Source organism: Eubalaena glacialis, chromosome 3 (assembly GCF_028564815.1).
Source record: "Eubalaena glacialis isolate mEubGla1 chromosome 3, mEubGla1.1.hap2.+ XY, whole genome shotgun sequence".
Lineage (NCBI taxonomy): Eukaryota > Metazoa > Chordata > Mammalia > Artiodactyla > Balaenidae > Eubalaena > Eubalaena glacialis.
Window position 1 is genome coordinate 156115853 of NC_083718.1, and position 17362 is coordinate 156133214.

Here is a 17362-nt window from a genome sequence, read left to right on the forward strand (position 1 = left end):
AACAGGAAGCACTCAGTGTTAGAGACTGTTATTAATATTTCCAGTTTCAGCATGACCAAATGCGGGCAATTCTGGTTAACTTTTATAAGATGAATCTTGTGTAAAAAATTGTTCAAATTTGGTATATGGAGTTAGAGTATGCCTCCTATCTTACTTTTGGTTTGTAAGTGAAATAGGAATAAAATGTTTGTTTGAAGTGTTAACATTAAGGCTTTTCTACGTGAGTGTCAATTTATGAATGCTAATCTAAACACCTGTATGTTTTTACTTTTAAATTTATAGGTAGCCCACTTAAGTGCTTAATAACTAATGACAATGATTTTCGACATTGAGTAAGTTTTTTTATAATCTAGTTGAAATGTGAGAAAATATAGTTAAAAGTCAGTTATTTATAACGGGGGCACTTTGTAATTCATTTTTAAACTCTTATGCCAATTTGGTTGATTACTTCACTGTCAGTGTAAAGTATGTTTTTAATTGATACAGATTCAGCGTTTGTTGGAAGCACAGTCTCTGCAACCCTGTTCCCCTAAGACAACCACTGTTGAAGACACAGTGCAAGCTGCCAGACAAATGGAGTTGGTTTCCATGGAAGCACAGTCTCCCCCTGCTTTGCACATGAGAAAAAGTGTAAGCATTGCTGTGAGCACAGGTAATTTCATTTTTTTAATTTGTACATGGTACACATAATATCAAAACCAAGGTGATGAGAGTATAACTTAAGTCTTTGTGTAATTTTACTCTTTCTGAAAACTATACCTGAAAACAGATTGGAAACCATATAACATAATATATTGTTTGTTTTTGCTGCTTTCTCAAGATGAACCCCCAGTTCTAATGAGAGAAGTCATCTGTGGTTTGAGGGATCAGGGAAGGTTTCATCTATGCAGTGTTATTGATTCTGGGCTTTGAAGGGAATGTAGAATCTTAGTTGGTGGAATTGAGAGATGGCAGAACAGATGGTAGAGAAAATAGGGCTCAGTGGGAAAACACAGGGTTCTGAGTTGTCTAGTACTCTACACATTACTGTGTCATGGAGAGCCTTACTGCATATTTCACAAAGCCATGTCTACTTCATTTGGTAAGCAAAATAGAAGACCTTTTTTTTTATTTATTTATTTATTTATTTTTGGCTGTGTTGGGTCTTTGTTGCAGTACGCGGGCTTTCTCTAGCTTCGGCGAGCGGGGGCTACTCTTCATTGCGGTGTGCAGGCTTCTCATTGCGGTGGCTTCTCTTGTTGTGGAGCACGGGCTCTAGGCGTGCGGGCTTCAGTAGTTGTGGCACGCGGGCTCAGTAGTTGTGGCGCACAGTCTTAGTTGCTCCGCGGCATGTGGGATCTTCCCAGACCAGGGCTTAAACCCGTGTCCCCTACATTGGCAGGTGGATTCTTAACCACTGCGCCACCAGGGAAGTCCCGACATTTGATTTTTAAATACTTGCCTGATATTATGTATGTCTGATACATCTCTAATATAGTATCATAAATATTGTATTTAAGAATCAAAATCAGAGAGCCTAGGGATTTGCATTTTATATATTTTCTCCTGTTTTTCAGAACAGTTTTCAAAACACATATACACCCCAAATCATATTCAGAACCTTGATAGGTAAAACACATCATTTGAGAGCCACACCTCTTGAAGAGGTAGGGCCCAGAATGTCCTCTTTCCCTTTGTACCCCAGTTTTCTCTCTTTTCACCTTTCACTTACCTCTTCATGGCATTTCTGAGAAAATATAATCTGAAAACAGTTCTGGGTAATTGTGTTAAACTAATATAGCTAGTGTTACTTAACGAAGGTTTGTCAGAGAATTATTTTTATAAGTGAATGTTTGTTGCAGTATCTGTTAAATCATCTAACGTCTAGGTGCCAGCTTGTTTTGGAATGCGGCAGGTGATGATCAAGAGCCTGAATCTCAGCTGAGACAAGATGATACCAAGATTTCCAGTGAGGACATGAATTTTTCTGTTGATATTAATAATGAAGTCACAAGTACGCCTGGTAGTGCATCTTCATTAAAAGCTGTTGATATTCCCAGTTTTGAAGAGAGCAACATTGCTGTGGAAGAAGAATGTAATCAGCAACTTTCTATATCCAAGTAAGATCTCTTTGATTCAGTATTCATCTTACCTCTTTTTTTCTTTTTAAATTCTAGTATTCTTCTGGTTCTAACTCAGAAACTGTTTTCTAAAAGTATTTTCATTGGTGTCTTTCCTAATGTGATTCCTATGTAACAGACAATCCTTTTCTTTTTTTTTTGAATTTTCTTTTTTTGCCACATTGCGTGGCATGCGGGATCTTAGTTCCCTGACCAGGGATTGAACCTGTGCCCCCTGCAGTGGAATCGAGGAGTCCTAACCACTGGACCATCAGGGAATTCCCTGTAACATAATTCTGAGCCTTCTAGAACCATTCCCAGATGTCAGTCATTGGATGTGTAAAACAGTCTGGCTGAATCAGAACATTTGAAGAAAATTTCAAAAATATGTATGCTCAGGCCTCACTGTAGAGATTCTGATAACACTAGATCCCAGTTGGAACTGGGGTCCTGAATTTTGTAAATTTTTAAAGATTTACCATATTGCAATTATATATGTATAACTAAGTCTTTATTTCTGAGAGATACAACCTGTTACCTGAGATATACTTCAGAATAAGCTGGTGGGGATGAAATGGCTAGGGGTATAGTTGAAGTAAGATAGAGTAGGTAATTTTAAAAAGTGATGGTACATAGTGATTTGTTAAACTATTCTCTCTTGTGTCTGAAATTTTTCATGATGAAATTTTCATTAAAAAAAAATAAGGATTGTGAAGTAATTTAGATCCTTAGCAAATTTGGAAATAAATTCAACAAATATTCTTTGAGTTTCTGGTATGTGCTGCCACAGAACTAGGCCCTAGAGATTGAGCAGTAGGTCAGGCAAAGCTCCTGACATCATGGAATTTCCATGAGTTGTAGAGACAAACAGTAACCACATCAGCAGGAAATCATATAATTTCATATAATGACAACTGCCTGAAGAAAATAAAGCAGGGTGACCAAGTGGAGTGTAACTGGGATAGTGGCATGGGAGTGAGGGGGCATTATTAAGTAGGGTGGTGAAAGAAGCCTTCCCTCAGGGGGTAACATTTGAGCAGTGGCTTGAATGATGAGAAGAAGCCAGCCATGACAATATCTGGCGAAGAGTGTTCCAGGTGGAGGAAATGGCAAGTATAGACCCTGAGGTGTGCCTGAGCTTGAGAGTTCCAGAAACAAGCAGGAAAGCCATTGTGGCTGAACTTAGTGACTGAGAGAGCACAGGAAATATGGTCAGAGATATAGGCAGGAACCGAATTATGTAGGGCTTTGTAGGTTGTAGAAAGGAGTTCTGAATTTATTTTGTGTTTATTAGAACCAGGGAGGATTTTAAATGATGGAGTGGTATGATCTGATTTTCATTTTTTAAAGGCCATTCTAGCTGTTTTGTGGCAAGTGAACTGATGAGGGTTAAGAGTGGAAGTAGGGAGACTGGTTAATAGACTAAAGACCAAGTGAGGTGAAGGTGCCTTGGAATTGACTGTGGTGGAAGGGATCAGGTGTAGAATAAATGTTAAAGGTAGAGGAATAATGTAGGTTAAAACACTACAGGGTAATATCACATGAAACAGTTTTAAAAGAGGTGAATTCAGTGGTGGGGGTGGCATGGGGCAGGCAGTTGATTACTTTTTAAAATTATAAGCCTTTTGATAATATTTGACATTTTAAATTATTCTGATTACAATAATGATTAAAACAATAAATACACCCCTCCAGAAAACTAGAAATATTTATCTGCTTTGCTCAGTAGAGTATATGTCTTAACCTTCAATTAAGTACTCATAGTATGTACCACAAGTGTATTAAAATGATCTGTATATGTGTCTCCCCGACTAGACTGAATTCCTACAGGATAGGGATCCTACTCATTTCTGTATCTTTAGGACTTCACCCAGTGTCTGTTTCCCCATGTTAGCTCCTTCATAAACATTCAGTGATAGGAAGAGCAATTTGGGGTGAGCCCCAAAATAGGTCCACATTTTATTTGGAATAATTATAGAAACTGAGAACAAAGAGGCATGAACTGTGGTTATCCTTATTTATTCTCCCTAACTTCTGTAAACTGTAGACTATCAGGAATTAGGAGGTTTTACCCCTTAAATAGTTTTAAGTCAGAACTTTAAAAAGTCTCCAATCTAGGGACTTCCCTGACGGTCCACTTGTTAATAAGACTTTGCCTTCCAATATAGGGAGTGTGGGTTTGATCCCTGGTTGGGGAGCTAAGATCCCACATGCCTCGTGGACAAAAAAACAAAACATAAAACAGAAGCAATGTTGTAACAAATTCAACAAAGACTTTAAAAATGATCCACATCAAAAAAAAAAATCTCCAAGCCATTGTGGTTTTTAACTTCAGAAACAGATCTGAGTTCATTGATAGAATGCAGTTAATTGCTTTTTCAGGACAATTAACTAACTCTGCTGATTCCAACATATAACAGATGTAAATCTGATCTTTGTTCAGCATAATATATGACTTGGATTAAATAGTATCTCCAGTGTTGTATATGGTGGTTTTGGTGCTTCTTTAGGAGATTCTTCCCAAACATCTGGTCTGATTCATGCTGTGGTTCCCAGTGCTAAGTATTCATACATGGCACCTGGCCACCTGGGTTCCCTGCCCCCTTTGGGTGTCTTGCTGAATCAGTCTAATGTTAAAACAGTTTGTGAAAGATAAATTTTTTGGCTTGTAGCATATATGGTAATTGGTTGCTTTTTCCCAGGGAAGAGTGGTAGATGATATTTCTTTTGACACAAGCTTGCTTTTTTTTTTAAGAAGTCGTGCTTTGGACATACCTACTAATACTTGCCGTATTAGAATCATCTTTAAACAATTTTTTAAATTTGAAATCTTTAATGTTTTGGTTCTTTTCTTCTTTTTTAGCTTTTATTTTTGTTTGGTAGGTTAGACACCAAGACACATATTTTTAAATTCTTGAAAATGCAATATAGTAGAGTGATTAAGAGCATGGTGCCAAACTGCCTGGATTTGAATCACAGCAGTGTGACCATGGGCAGGTCTCATAATGTCTGGATGACTCTGTTTCCCTGTCTATAAATGGAGACAGTGAAAGTAGTACCTATCTCAGCATTGTTGTAAAGATTAGATGAGTTAATGTATTTAAAGCACATAGAATAGTACCAGAATTAGTACCTAATTATTGTCATCATTTAGCTAAAGGTAGAATAAGGCAAACTCAGTAACTGACATGGACTCTCCTTCAAAATAAAGTGCTTTTGCAAATGTTTGCATGATAAAAATCCTGCTCAGTACAAGTACTTTCCCAAAAAGCCATAAAATCTCTACAGGCTGGATTTCTGCTTCTACATTTGAGTTTTGGTATTTTCACTACAGTGAAATTAGTTAACATGGTTGAAGATAAAGGTTCAATGTGATATTTAGGAAGCAAGGGGATAGCAGCAGGAGATGAAGAGAACTAACAATTACAGACCACCCACTATGTTTATCTGGTACTATGCTAGGTACTTTGTATCTCTTTTAATCCTGTCTCATGTTTTTCAACCCAGGGAGGTGGATATCATTTTTCCCATTTGATGAATGAGGAAACTGAGGCCCAGAGAGATTAAGAAATTTGCCCCAGACATGATGAACAAACTATATTATAAATGAGAATATATGTGATGTAAGAGATAAAAGGAAGTGCTAATGGGGGTTGAAAGAAGCAAGAGGACATACCCAGTTAAGGTTTTAGAACATCATAGAGGAAGCAAAGTTTTAAAATGTCCCTCGAACAGTAGATAGGATTTTGATGAGAGTGTGCCAATTTAAAGGCATTAGAACAGTAAGTCTTGGCTCCGTGGCACTTGAAAATACAGGTAAATTTGGGCCCTTCACCAATTCAGACTCTCTGAAGGGAGAAGTCCAAACAGTTGTATTTTTTAAAACTTTACAAGTGATATTGACGTGTAGCCAAGACTGAGAACTGTTCTGTTGTAGACAAAACTTATTGGCAGAATTCAGAGTACTGTTAGTAATCCAGTTTGTTCAGAATATAAAATAAAACAGGAGGCATTGAAAGAGATTGGCTGAAAAGCCAAGTTGACTACCAAATTTCAGAGAGATTTGATTGACAGTATAAGGAATTGTGTTTGTTTTAATAAACCTTTTAAGGTTTTTGCTTGTTTTTTTGTTGTTGTTGTAAAACAAAATAACATAGAATTTGCCATCTTAACCATTTATATACAGCCTATCAAGATGAAATGCTTATCTAGTATCACTACGAGCTGAGGTACAAACCAGAATGCTGCCGAGTCTTACCCCGTTCTCCCAAAGTTACTGCACTTCAAATATACTTTAAAGATACCTTGATAACTAACACTTACTTTATATATGTCCTTTCAAGCAGCTCTTCTCCACTTGTGAGAAAAGAACCTGATGTGCCTGTATTCTTTCCAAATCCTCTGCTGGCAGAGAGTGTAAGCATGTGCTTCCAAAGTGGACCAACAGAGGGTGCCACTAATAGCTCTGCAACATCAGGGGAACCCAAAACTGAGCAAGTAATGCAACCCTTGCCTCATCAACCATCAGATAACCAGAAACTATTCCAGGATGTGTTGGTAAGAAAATGTAAAGTATTTCATCTTTTGTGAGATGGTTATTTAGTCTAAGGTATGCTAGTTAAGCCTTTCCTATCCTTAAACTGATTGGGACATTGATATAAAAAGATTTTCCCCAAATTAATGATATATCACTTATTTCTTTTAGCTTTTCATAAATTATGATAACCTAAATTCAATAACTCATTGTAAGCATGCCAGTCACCAGATACTTAGATAGTCAGGAAAAAAATGTCTTACTTTAAAAATATGTTGACATTATGCCAAATTCAAACTAAAGTTAGTACCAGAAAAATAAGTGAGAGTTTGCAGGAAGCTTGAAAATTGGAAAGTAGTAGAATATTTATGATAATATCTACTGACTTTAGTTCACATAAGCAGATTTTTATTGAATACTTAGCTTAGTCTAAGAAAATGAGCTAAGTGGATAATATACAGATGAATATGACCGTCTCTGCCTTTGAAAACCTAGGGGAAATAGCCCATGGATACCAGCAACAAATAACTATAGGACAGGCTGAGAAGTGCTGTAAGCAAAGGCAGCACACAATAAAAAGGGGTAATTCTGGTTGGAGGAAATAGTCATCTTGGAAAAGCTAGAATGTAAACTGGGACTTGAAGGTCGAATGACCGTGGCTGTCACTTACCAATTGTAGACTTTGGAACATTTGATTTCTCCATTTATAATTGAAGGCTAATTAAACATACTTCATAGGGCCCTAAGTATTCATGAGTTAACACATATCTGTTATTTGCCTGCTAGGTCCTAGACTGGTGCTAGCAGCCGTGTGCTCAAGGGAATGAAATATGATTTAATGTCAGGAAGGCAGAGATAGGATCACAGGTCATTCTCATTCAAAGCGAGAAAAGAGAGGAGTCAAATTCTCAAAGTAACATAAAGATCAAACTTATAACTCTGAAACATTATCATTTTTCAAATGAAGGCATGATTTTAAACTTTTGTTTATAAAGAATTTACTATAAATCCTTAAAAATACTTGAAATATTACTCAAATGATTTTAAATCTTTTGGTTTTAAAATGAACAAGTTCTGAACAAACATTCTAAGTTTTCTCTAGGATCTGATGAAATCATTCATTCATTAGGATGGCCTTCTTTTATAAAAACTCCATAAAACTTGGCAAATGTGTTTGATATTTTGTAGAATTTAGGAAGATAATATTTTGCTCTTCTCTGGCATTATTTACCACTATTATTTGCATTTTTGTTTCCTAAGACTGTTAATAGTGATTTTTTTTTTAAGTGCTTCTATAGCACCTTGTATTTTTTTTTTTAATTTAATTTTATTTATTTATTTATTTATTTATTTATGGCTGTGTTGGGTCTTCGTTTCTGTGCTAGGGTTTTCTCTAGTTGCGGCAAGTGGGGGCCACTCTTCATCGCAGTGTGCGGGCCTCTCACTATTGCGGCCTCTCTTGTTGTGGAGCACAGGCTCCAGATGCGCAGGCTCAGCAATTATGGCTCACGGGCCTAGTTGCTCCGCAGCATGTGGGATCTTCCCAGACCAGGGCTCGAACCCGTGTCCCCTGCATTGGCAGGCAGATTCTCAACCACTGTGCCACCAGGGAAGCCCAATAGTGATTTTTCAAATATGTCCTTTTTCTTTTTTCATCAGGGTCAAGGGAACCACCTATTGAATGACTCCCACAAGGAAACTGAGCAGCCATCTACCAAAGCAGTAATTATCAGTCACGAATGCACCAGAATGCAGAATGTTTACCATACTAAAAAAAAAAAACATGATTCAGGACCGGTGGACAAAGATTGTGTTCTTAATGCAACCCTTAAGCAACTAAGAAGCCTTGGAGTAAAAATTGATTCTCCTACTAAAGTGAAGAAAAATGTACATAAAGTGGATCATGCCAGGTAAGTTTAAAATTTGTTTTAAAAGATAAAGAAAAATTTAAATGTATTGCAGCTGTCTCATGAAAAAAGGTATAAGCTTGCCACTCAATTCAATTGGCTTATCCTTTTTTCAGGGTCTACTATATGATGAATATAAGAGATCGTTTCTACCCTTTAGATTTTTCTAGTAGAGGAGAAGGTTATAGACCTAAGTAATTTGAGGGATATTGGGAGATATCTCCTGGGTACAGATGCCAACAAAATGCTCTGGGAGTCTTATAGAAAGAGAAATGAGCTTTTGCTCATTTTTGGTGTCTGGAAAAGTTTTCCTGGAGGTGATGAGGTCTGCGCCAGCTACTGGATGTACAGTTAATGCAGTTGTGCCATCTAAAAGGCAAAAACATTCCTTTTTGTGGGACTCCCCTGGTGGCGCAGTGGTTAAGAATCCACCTGCCAATGCAGGGCACACGGGTTCGAGCCCTGGTCCAGGAAGATCCCACATGCCGCGGAGCAGCTAAGCCCGTGCACCACAACTACTGAGCCTGCGCTCTAGAGCCCGCGAGCCACAACTACTGAGACTGTGTGCTACAACTACCGAAGCCCGCACGCCTAGAGCCCATGCTCTGCAACAAGAGAAGCCACTGCAATGAGAAGCCCACGCACCGTAATGAAGAGTAGCCCCCGCTCGCCGCAACTAGAGAGAAAGACTGCGCACAGCAACGAAGACCCAACGCAGCCAAAAATAAATAAATTTTAAAAAACGATTATTTCCTTTAAAAAAAAAATTCCTTTTTGTAGAAATGTGTTTTGAAGAATATAGTTATATGAACCTTACTTATTGCTCACCAGTTCCAACTGGCCATGTTCTTCTGTTTAGATTCCTCTTCATCAAAGATCACCTCAACACATACTTGTTTTTAAAGAGGATAAAATCTGGAAATTATGTTATTAAGGCTAGTGTGCTTTCTATTAATTATTTTTGATGTCATTTTCTAGTTACAAAAGTAATACAGTTTCATGATTTAAAAAAATATCAGGGGCTTCCCTGGTGGCGCAGTGGTTGAGAATCCGCCTGCCAGTTCAGGGGACACGGGTTCGAGCCCTGGTCTGGGAGGGTCCCACATGCCGCGGAGCAACTGGGCCCGTGAGCCACAACTGCTGAGCCTGCGCGTCTGGAGCCTGTGCTCTGCAACAGGAGAGGCCCGCGCACCGCGATGAAGAGTGGCCCCCGCTCGCCGCAACTAGAGAAAGCCCTTGCACAGAAACGAAGACCCAGCACAGCCAAAAATAAATAAATAAATAAATAAATAAATAAATAAAATTTTAAAAAAAATCAAATAACATGCAAGAATATCAGATAGAATGCAAAAGCCCCCACTTCCCAAACTCCTCAGTCTGACTCCTCCTAGGTTATTTCTCTTAACTGTTTCTTTGGTATTCTTCTAGAAATGCTCTAGGCATGTTCCAGTATGTATCTGTGTGATAAGTGTTGCAATTTGGGTTTTTTGCTTAATGTTATATCTTAGGTACTTTTCTTTATAGGTATATGCAATTCTTTCTCATGCATTTAAACAGCTGCATAATATTCTGTTGTGCCCATGTACTATAATATAGTGAACCCGAGTTCTCTATTAATGGACTTTTAGGCTGAATCTCTTATTTCTTATCTCAAACAATGCTAAGTGAACATCATTCTACACATACTTGTACGAGTGTCTTTGTAGGATAAATTCCTGGAAGTAGGCAGGGTCAAAGGATATGTGCATCTGAAGTTTTGGTAGATGTTGCCATTGCCCACCAGAATAGTTTTACTAGTTTATATGCCTACCACCAGTGTAGGAATGAGTCTAGCATTTTTGAAGGTTTTATTTGAATACTCTTGGGATAGAGGCTATATACATCTGTTAGAATGCATAAATCACCCTGCTATCTGTGTGGAACCCTTACGTTTTGGTATGGCTGCCTGTAGGGAATAGTTTTTAACTAATGTATTTCTTCATAGTGGCCACCCTATTTTAATGTCTTAAGTGTGAAACATTGAAATGAATAGATTTTCAGTATATAATGAACTTGATTCTGTTTTTAAATGCCTATAATGAAATGGAAAGTAAAGCCTTTTTGATGTATCAGTGTGGAGTAGTCAGATTCTTCTGCTCTCTATTTAAATGAGTTTATATTATAAATTTATACTATAAAAATAATACATGCTCAGGGTTGGAATTTTACAAAATGAAGAAAATGTCATCTGAACTAATAACACCCAAAGAAAATTGGGAAACATAGTTGCTGTTTTACTATATATATAATTTTGTTTATTTTTCTTTACTTACCATTACAAAATAGACATTTTCATTTAGTATTATGGGCTGTTCCCATTTTTAAAATTCAATTACCTATATGAGTTGAAAAATCCATAGATATACATTCATAGATAGGATTTTAGTTTCATGTAAGATGATTTTCTCAAGGAAGTAAAAGCTGATGTGAAAAAAATTGTTTTCAGTTCCAAACAATATGTTAAATTAATCATTTCCATAGAGGGGTAAGCTGGCTAAAATTTTACAATAACATAGCTATATCTTCACATGAAAACTTTTTTTTAAAAAGCTTTATTTTATGTTATAAATTGTGTAAAATATTGTAGAGCTTTGGAAATAGAGTTTGATATTTGTTTTGTTTCCATTGTCAAAGTAATATGTTTATTTTGGAAACCTTGGAAAATTTAGAAAAGTAGACAAGGAAAACCCATATTCAGGGGAATTCCCTGGCGGTCCAGTGGTTAATACTATGTGCTTTCACTGCTGAGGGCCTGGGTTCGATCCCTGGTCGGGGAACTAAGATCCCACAAGCCGCGAGCCCAAAAAAACCAAAACAAAGCATATTCATACCAACCAACTTCATTTATTATTAAAAATTTTGCTTTTGTATTTCCTTTTATTTTTCTAAAATAATTTTAACAGCAACCATTTATTGAGTGCTCATAATGTATGAGGAACTGTGCTGAAGTTTTATGCAACATTATTTCAGTTAATCCTTGCAATAATCTATGTGATAGATACTATTATTATACATGTGTTATAGATGAGGCAATTAAGTACCAATTTACTCAAGGCTCCACACCTGTAATTTTAAACCTACTCTTCTAACTCCAAAGTCCATAGTTTTTTTGTTTTGTTTTGTTTTTTTACTATTTTGCTCTATGCTTATTGCTTGTTTAATTTTTTGGTGGGGTCTTAACGGTGATGTATATTTTGCTGCTTTGTGTTTTGACCATACTGTATATACCCTCCCAAAAAAATGTTTTTGGTTTTACACTGGAAAATAATCATGTTTTCAAAGTTGTTGTAACGTTTTCTAAGCATCATCTTTAATGGGGAACTAATAAACCAGTAAGTAAGACATAGTATTTGTTTACTTAACCCTTCCCCTCTTGTCAGAACTGAGTCAAATTGTTTTCAGTGTCTTACTATTTTAAATATTGCTATGATAAACATCCTTTTGCAAAGATTGCATTTTTTAGGTTTAGGGTTATTTCCTTAGAATAGAGTCTCAGAAGTGGAAAGACTAAGTCAAATGGTAGGAAAATTTTAAGGCCGTCACTACATTGCTTTCCGAAAGAGTAAGATTTTTACCTTCCTACCAGCTATATGTATTAGTAGTTCACCAATACTTTTACTCATTTTACTTCAATAAATATGTAATGAGCTGCTACTGTGAGCCAGCTATGAGAAATATCATGGTATACAAGATAACCTAGGAAAGACATCTTTCCCCTCATAGATCTTATAGTTCAGTGGAGAAGATGCACAAATAAAGTCAATTATAAAATACTCTGATACCTGCTATGAAAAGGAAGGATGTAGTATATCATGGAAGCACATAGGAGAGGTACCTAGCATATTTTCATACTGTATTATAATTACCCTATATTAAAATTGACCATTTTAAAGATCTGTGCTAATTTAGACCAAAAATTCTTAAATTATCTTTAATTTATATTTTATGCATTATTAATGGGTTCTATATATTATTGTGATTAAAAATGAAACTGCACTGAAACTATTTCTCTAACACATATAAGTCATATTTTGTTGTCAATAGTCTTAGGCTGAGAGGAGATTCCAAGCATAAGACTATCTAAAGCCTACCTAATTAATTCACGTTGTTTCACAGTTTGTCTTGAACTTAATTTTTTTAGTATAATCTCCTACCACTCTCTACCAAATTCCAGTTTACCCGTCTTTGGCATTTGCAAAGTTCCTTGCTGTTAGTTTTACCTGGGATGCTCTTTTTTATCTTTCTGCTTGCCAGAATCCTTATCCTTCAAAGCTGAACTCAGACGTCACCTCCTTTGTCAGTGTTTCTGGGACCCCTCACCAGAATATTGATGTTATGTACTCTCAGAGTACCTCGTTTCTAATAAATTATATAGCATGTTCTTGTGATAGCCTTTCCAGCAAGATTGTGAATTTTATGTATCTGTGAATCCTCATTGCCTCTACCACACTTGGTGGGTCTTCATGGATTGATAAAGGAAGGAAATCCAAACTACTCGGGTCATCACTGAAGTTTACAATGAATGCCTTATTTTTATGAGTACCTCTGTAATACTTATTGTCAGTATTTATGGCCTTGTGTTGTTATCTTTTACACATATTGGTATAATATAGCTGGTGTGCTAAAAGTTCATAAGGCAATTGTTTAGAATTTAAGACACATTTTTCCTATAGAAATAGTGTATAAATTGTAGTTTGGTATTCCAGAAAAGTAATCTTTATAATCCTTGTAATGCCTGTTGTTGTTCTAGTTCTATAAACAAGCTACCTTTGTCATTGTACCTATGTGAAAACTTATTTCACGTTCCAGTTCTGGACTGCAGGAGCATATCTTCCAGCCAGAAGAGTAGCTGAGACAGGGGAAGGAAGATTTTCTTTCTGCTTTCCTGTTCCATAACACTGCAGATTAAGAAGGTCCAAAAACAGGAAAACAATGAAAGAAGGTCCCAGACATACCTAGAAATTGTAGGGAAGATGGAGGACTGGCAGCAGCCTCTACAGGCATATTCCCAATTGGAGTGACCTTTTGAATTCAAAACAGATCCTTAGCAGTCTCTCTAGTTATTTCCTTGCTCTCTACTTGAAAATGGTATGTTTTCTCTAGTTGAAAACCCTATGTAGGATAAGTAGGAGGTAACTAATCGGGATTCAAGCAGGACAATAGGCAGGGTTGGTTTTCATCTTTAAGTAAGTTGGAATAATTCCCTTAATTGTTGGCATGTGACTCTCATATTTAAACATAAATGGACTCTCATCATCCTTTTGTGACTGCATATCTAATGAGATTCTAATATAGTATATCTGTGATCAAGGGTTTTAGGATTTGATCAGTGGAATGGCCTACTTTTGCTTTTCATCTTAATTACCCTAGTGTTTATATGCGTTTGTTCTGAGTATTATTGATTTGTTTTGTTTTCAAAGTAATGGTGTTTCCTCCAGACCCCAAATTGAAACTAGCTAGCTGTGTTAGACAATGAAACTTGAAGAACCTTCTAAACTGATATTGATTGTTTTCATGGATTTATATAGATCTTTTAACCATTCTATAAAAGATCTATTATTACTCAGCCATAAAAAAAGAATGAAATAATGCCATTTATAGCAACATGGATGGACCTAGAGGTTATCATATTAAGTGAAGTAAGACAGAGAAAAACAAATATCGTATGATATCACCTATATGTGGAATCTAAAAAAAAATGATAGAAATGAACTTACTTACAAAACAGAAATAGACTCACAGACATAGAAAATAAACTTATGGTTACCAAAGGGGATGGGGGGAGGCGATAAATTAGGAGTTTAGGAGTTTGGTATTAACGTATACATGTTACTGCATATAAAATAGATAAACAACAAGGACCTACTGTACAGCTCAGGGAACTATATTCAATATCTTATGATAACCTATAATGGAAAAGACTCTGAAAAAGAATATATATATAAATAACTGAATCACTTTGCTGTACACCTGAAACTAACAACATTGTAAATTAGCTATACTTCAATTTTTAAAAATGGTTTAAAAAAAAAGATCTAATTCAAGTTAGATCTACTTTTTCTCAATACTTAACCTTTTGAATTAGAAGTTTTTATTTGCCTTTTCATATTATTTACATTATCTATAGATATTATATATTTTTAGTATGTACAAGTCTTCTGATTTAATATGCAAATTGCTTATGATTTTGAGGAAATAGGCAAAGAAAGTAGAAAAATAACTTTATATTCAGAAGATATTAGCACTATGAATATATCATAAAAGAATGATATCTAGATAGATTGGTACTATCTCTTCCATCTTATTAAGACAGTCTCCAAAGCAGTAAATACCAAGAAGGTTGAGGAAGAATTCCAAGGTAGTTATAAAGAACAGCATTATTAAGCACATTCTTCCATTGTTTGGTAATGACATCACTGGTTTTAGGGGATATTGATGGTTGAAAATAGTTTCTTCAAAATTTCAGGTACTTGTGAGAATAAAAATACCTGATAGTTATTTGGGTTTTGTGAGGCTATAGGGATGCAGGCAGTGGCTGGCATGTATAAAACAGCTGAATTTCTTCGTTGGATGGTATGGAAAGTCATAGCATATTCTTTGACTAGAATATAATAATAATATAATATATTATATATTATATATATATTATATATATAATATAATAGTACACAGAGGACTCTGATTTTTAGGGAATAGAAAAACTCTGATAGCAAAATACAAATTGCTGAATACAGTATAGTGAAACAGTGGTTATAGAGCCCCAGAGAGTAAGGCAGACCTGGGCTCAGCTTGCCAGTTACTAGCTGTTCAACTTAGGGAAATTAGTTAAAATCTCTAGTCCTTAGTTTTCTCAACTGTAAAATAAAGATAATAATACCTATTTTATTCATTCAGTAAATATTTATTGAATGCCTACCCTGGGCCAGGCACTGTTCCAGGCACCAAGGATACTGCAGTGGTGGGGGAAAGAGACAAAAAATCCCTTGCCCTCATGGATTTTCATGAGGGAGCTAGACAATAAATAAGAAATGTGAGGTAAATATATAGGTAGCCATAAGTGCCGAGGAGAAAACAGAAAAGTAGGGGAAGGGAAATGTGAATTGTTGTAATGGAGAATAAGGTTGAAATACATGATAGGGACAACCTCCCAGAGAAAGGTTTCTGCAAGGATTAAATGAGGCACTGAATGTTTAGCAGAGTGCCTGGCACATAATAAGGCATCAATAAAAGTTAGCAGCTATTATTGTATATGTGATATACAGGAAAAGGCAAGTCAATTGATTACTGTTAATGAGATAAACCAACCAAAGTGAGTGAGGATTATATCTAACAAAAGAAAATTAGTGTATACACACACACACACGCACACACGTCCATATCCAGAGACTGGTTGATATTTTTCATTCATTACAAATGGAATCTCTTCAACTGTGAACAATGTAATATTCTGAGCTACTCACCAAATCTTGTAATGTTATATTATCAGATGTGTTTTCTGTTTGATTTTATTTTTGTTTTACTTTACCAATATTAAAAAGCTTTACATTTTGGGGTCTTATATTTGGTCTTAAAACCATAACTGGTATAAATTTAGGAAAATTAATTTGTGTTCCACTTTCAGTCTTTGCATCATGCATTACCTTCTAGGTTATCATAGTTACCCCTTGAATGTATCTGGATCATCAAGACTTAGATGTCTGAGCTCTCAGATAAAAAGCACCATCAAGCTTAAAGCTGAAGACTTACTGTTACCTTCATAGAATGGAATATATTTACAGTAACACTGTTTAGTACTCGGAATAAGATAAATGATGGCCTGCTCTGTTCTGTCTTTCAGTGTGTTGGCATGCATCAGCCCTGAAGCAGTGATCTCTGGATTAAACTGCATGTCATTTGCTAATGTTGGCATGAGTGGTTTAAGCCCCAACGGTGTGGATTTGAGCATGGAGGCAAATGCTATAGCTCTGAAATATTTAAATGAAAATCAGCTGTCACAACTGTCTCTCACTCGATCAAACCAAAATAACTGTGACTCATCTTTTAGCCTTCTACATATTAATACAGACAGAAACACAGTGGGCCTTAGTTTAATTTCACCAAACAACATGTCATTTGCAACCAAAAAATACATGAAGAGGTATGGACTGATTCAAAGCAGTGACAATAGTGAGGATGAAGAGGAGCCTCCAAACAATACAGATACCAAGAGTGAACATTTAGTGAATCAAAACCTTACGTGCATAGCTGAACAACTTGATTGTCAGAAAGAGCCTTCTAAGAATGCTTGTGAGATAACTACTCGTTATAACTATGACTCCATGGGCACCCACACAGATATGCCAGTACTGAGAAATATTACAAATGAAGTTGTTCGGCCAAAAGCAACACCACAGTTGAATGAAAACCCAGATTTCTTATTAAAGAACCTTAAAGCAAGTCCTGCAGTGAACCTCCGAACTGGAAAAGCAGAGTTCACCCAACATCCTGAGAAAGAAAATGTAAGGGACACTCCGATTTTTCCTGAAAGTTTGAAACCTTCTGATACTTTAAAGCAAATGAATAGTATGAATTCAGTAGGCACCTTCTTAGATGTGAAGCGTCTCAGACAGTTGCCAAAATTATTTTAAACTTTTAACTTCCCCGCCCTCCTGATATGAGGATGGGATATCTCCTGAAGATACTTATGGAAGCCAGAGCCTTTTGATAGTTTGGGAATTCCTAGTCATTCTAGGGATCACTCTGTTTCTTGGTAGCAGCTGATGGCAAAGAGCTGAACAAGTGAC

The 17362-nt window shown here is 36.2% G+C and overlaps 1 protein-coding gene across 1 annotated transcript in view; it reads left to right on the plus strand.

The window, feature by feature from the left end:
• Window positions 1-17362, plus strand: part of STIL (STIL centriolar assembly protein) — a 53931-nt gene extending 36569 nt beyond the window's left edge. The window contains exons 14-18 of the mRNA XM_061186621.1: window positions 487-652; window positions 1868-2099; window positions 6443-6656; window positions 8293-8543; window positions 16417-17362. Coding sequence (XP_061042604.1) covers window positions 487-652; window positions 1868-2099; window positions 6443-6656; window positions 8293-8543; window positions 16417-17206 — 1653 coding nt within the window. The 3' untranslated portion in view covers window positions 17207-17362. The remainder of the gene's footprint in view (window positions 1-486; window positions 653-1867; window positions 2100-6442; window positions 6657-8292; window positions 8544-16416) is intronic.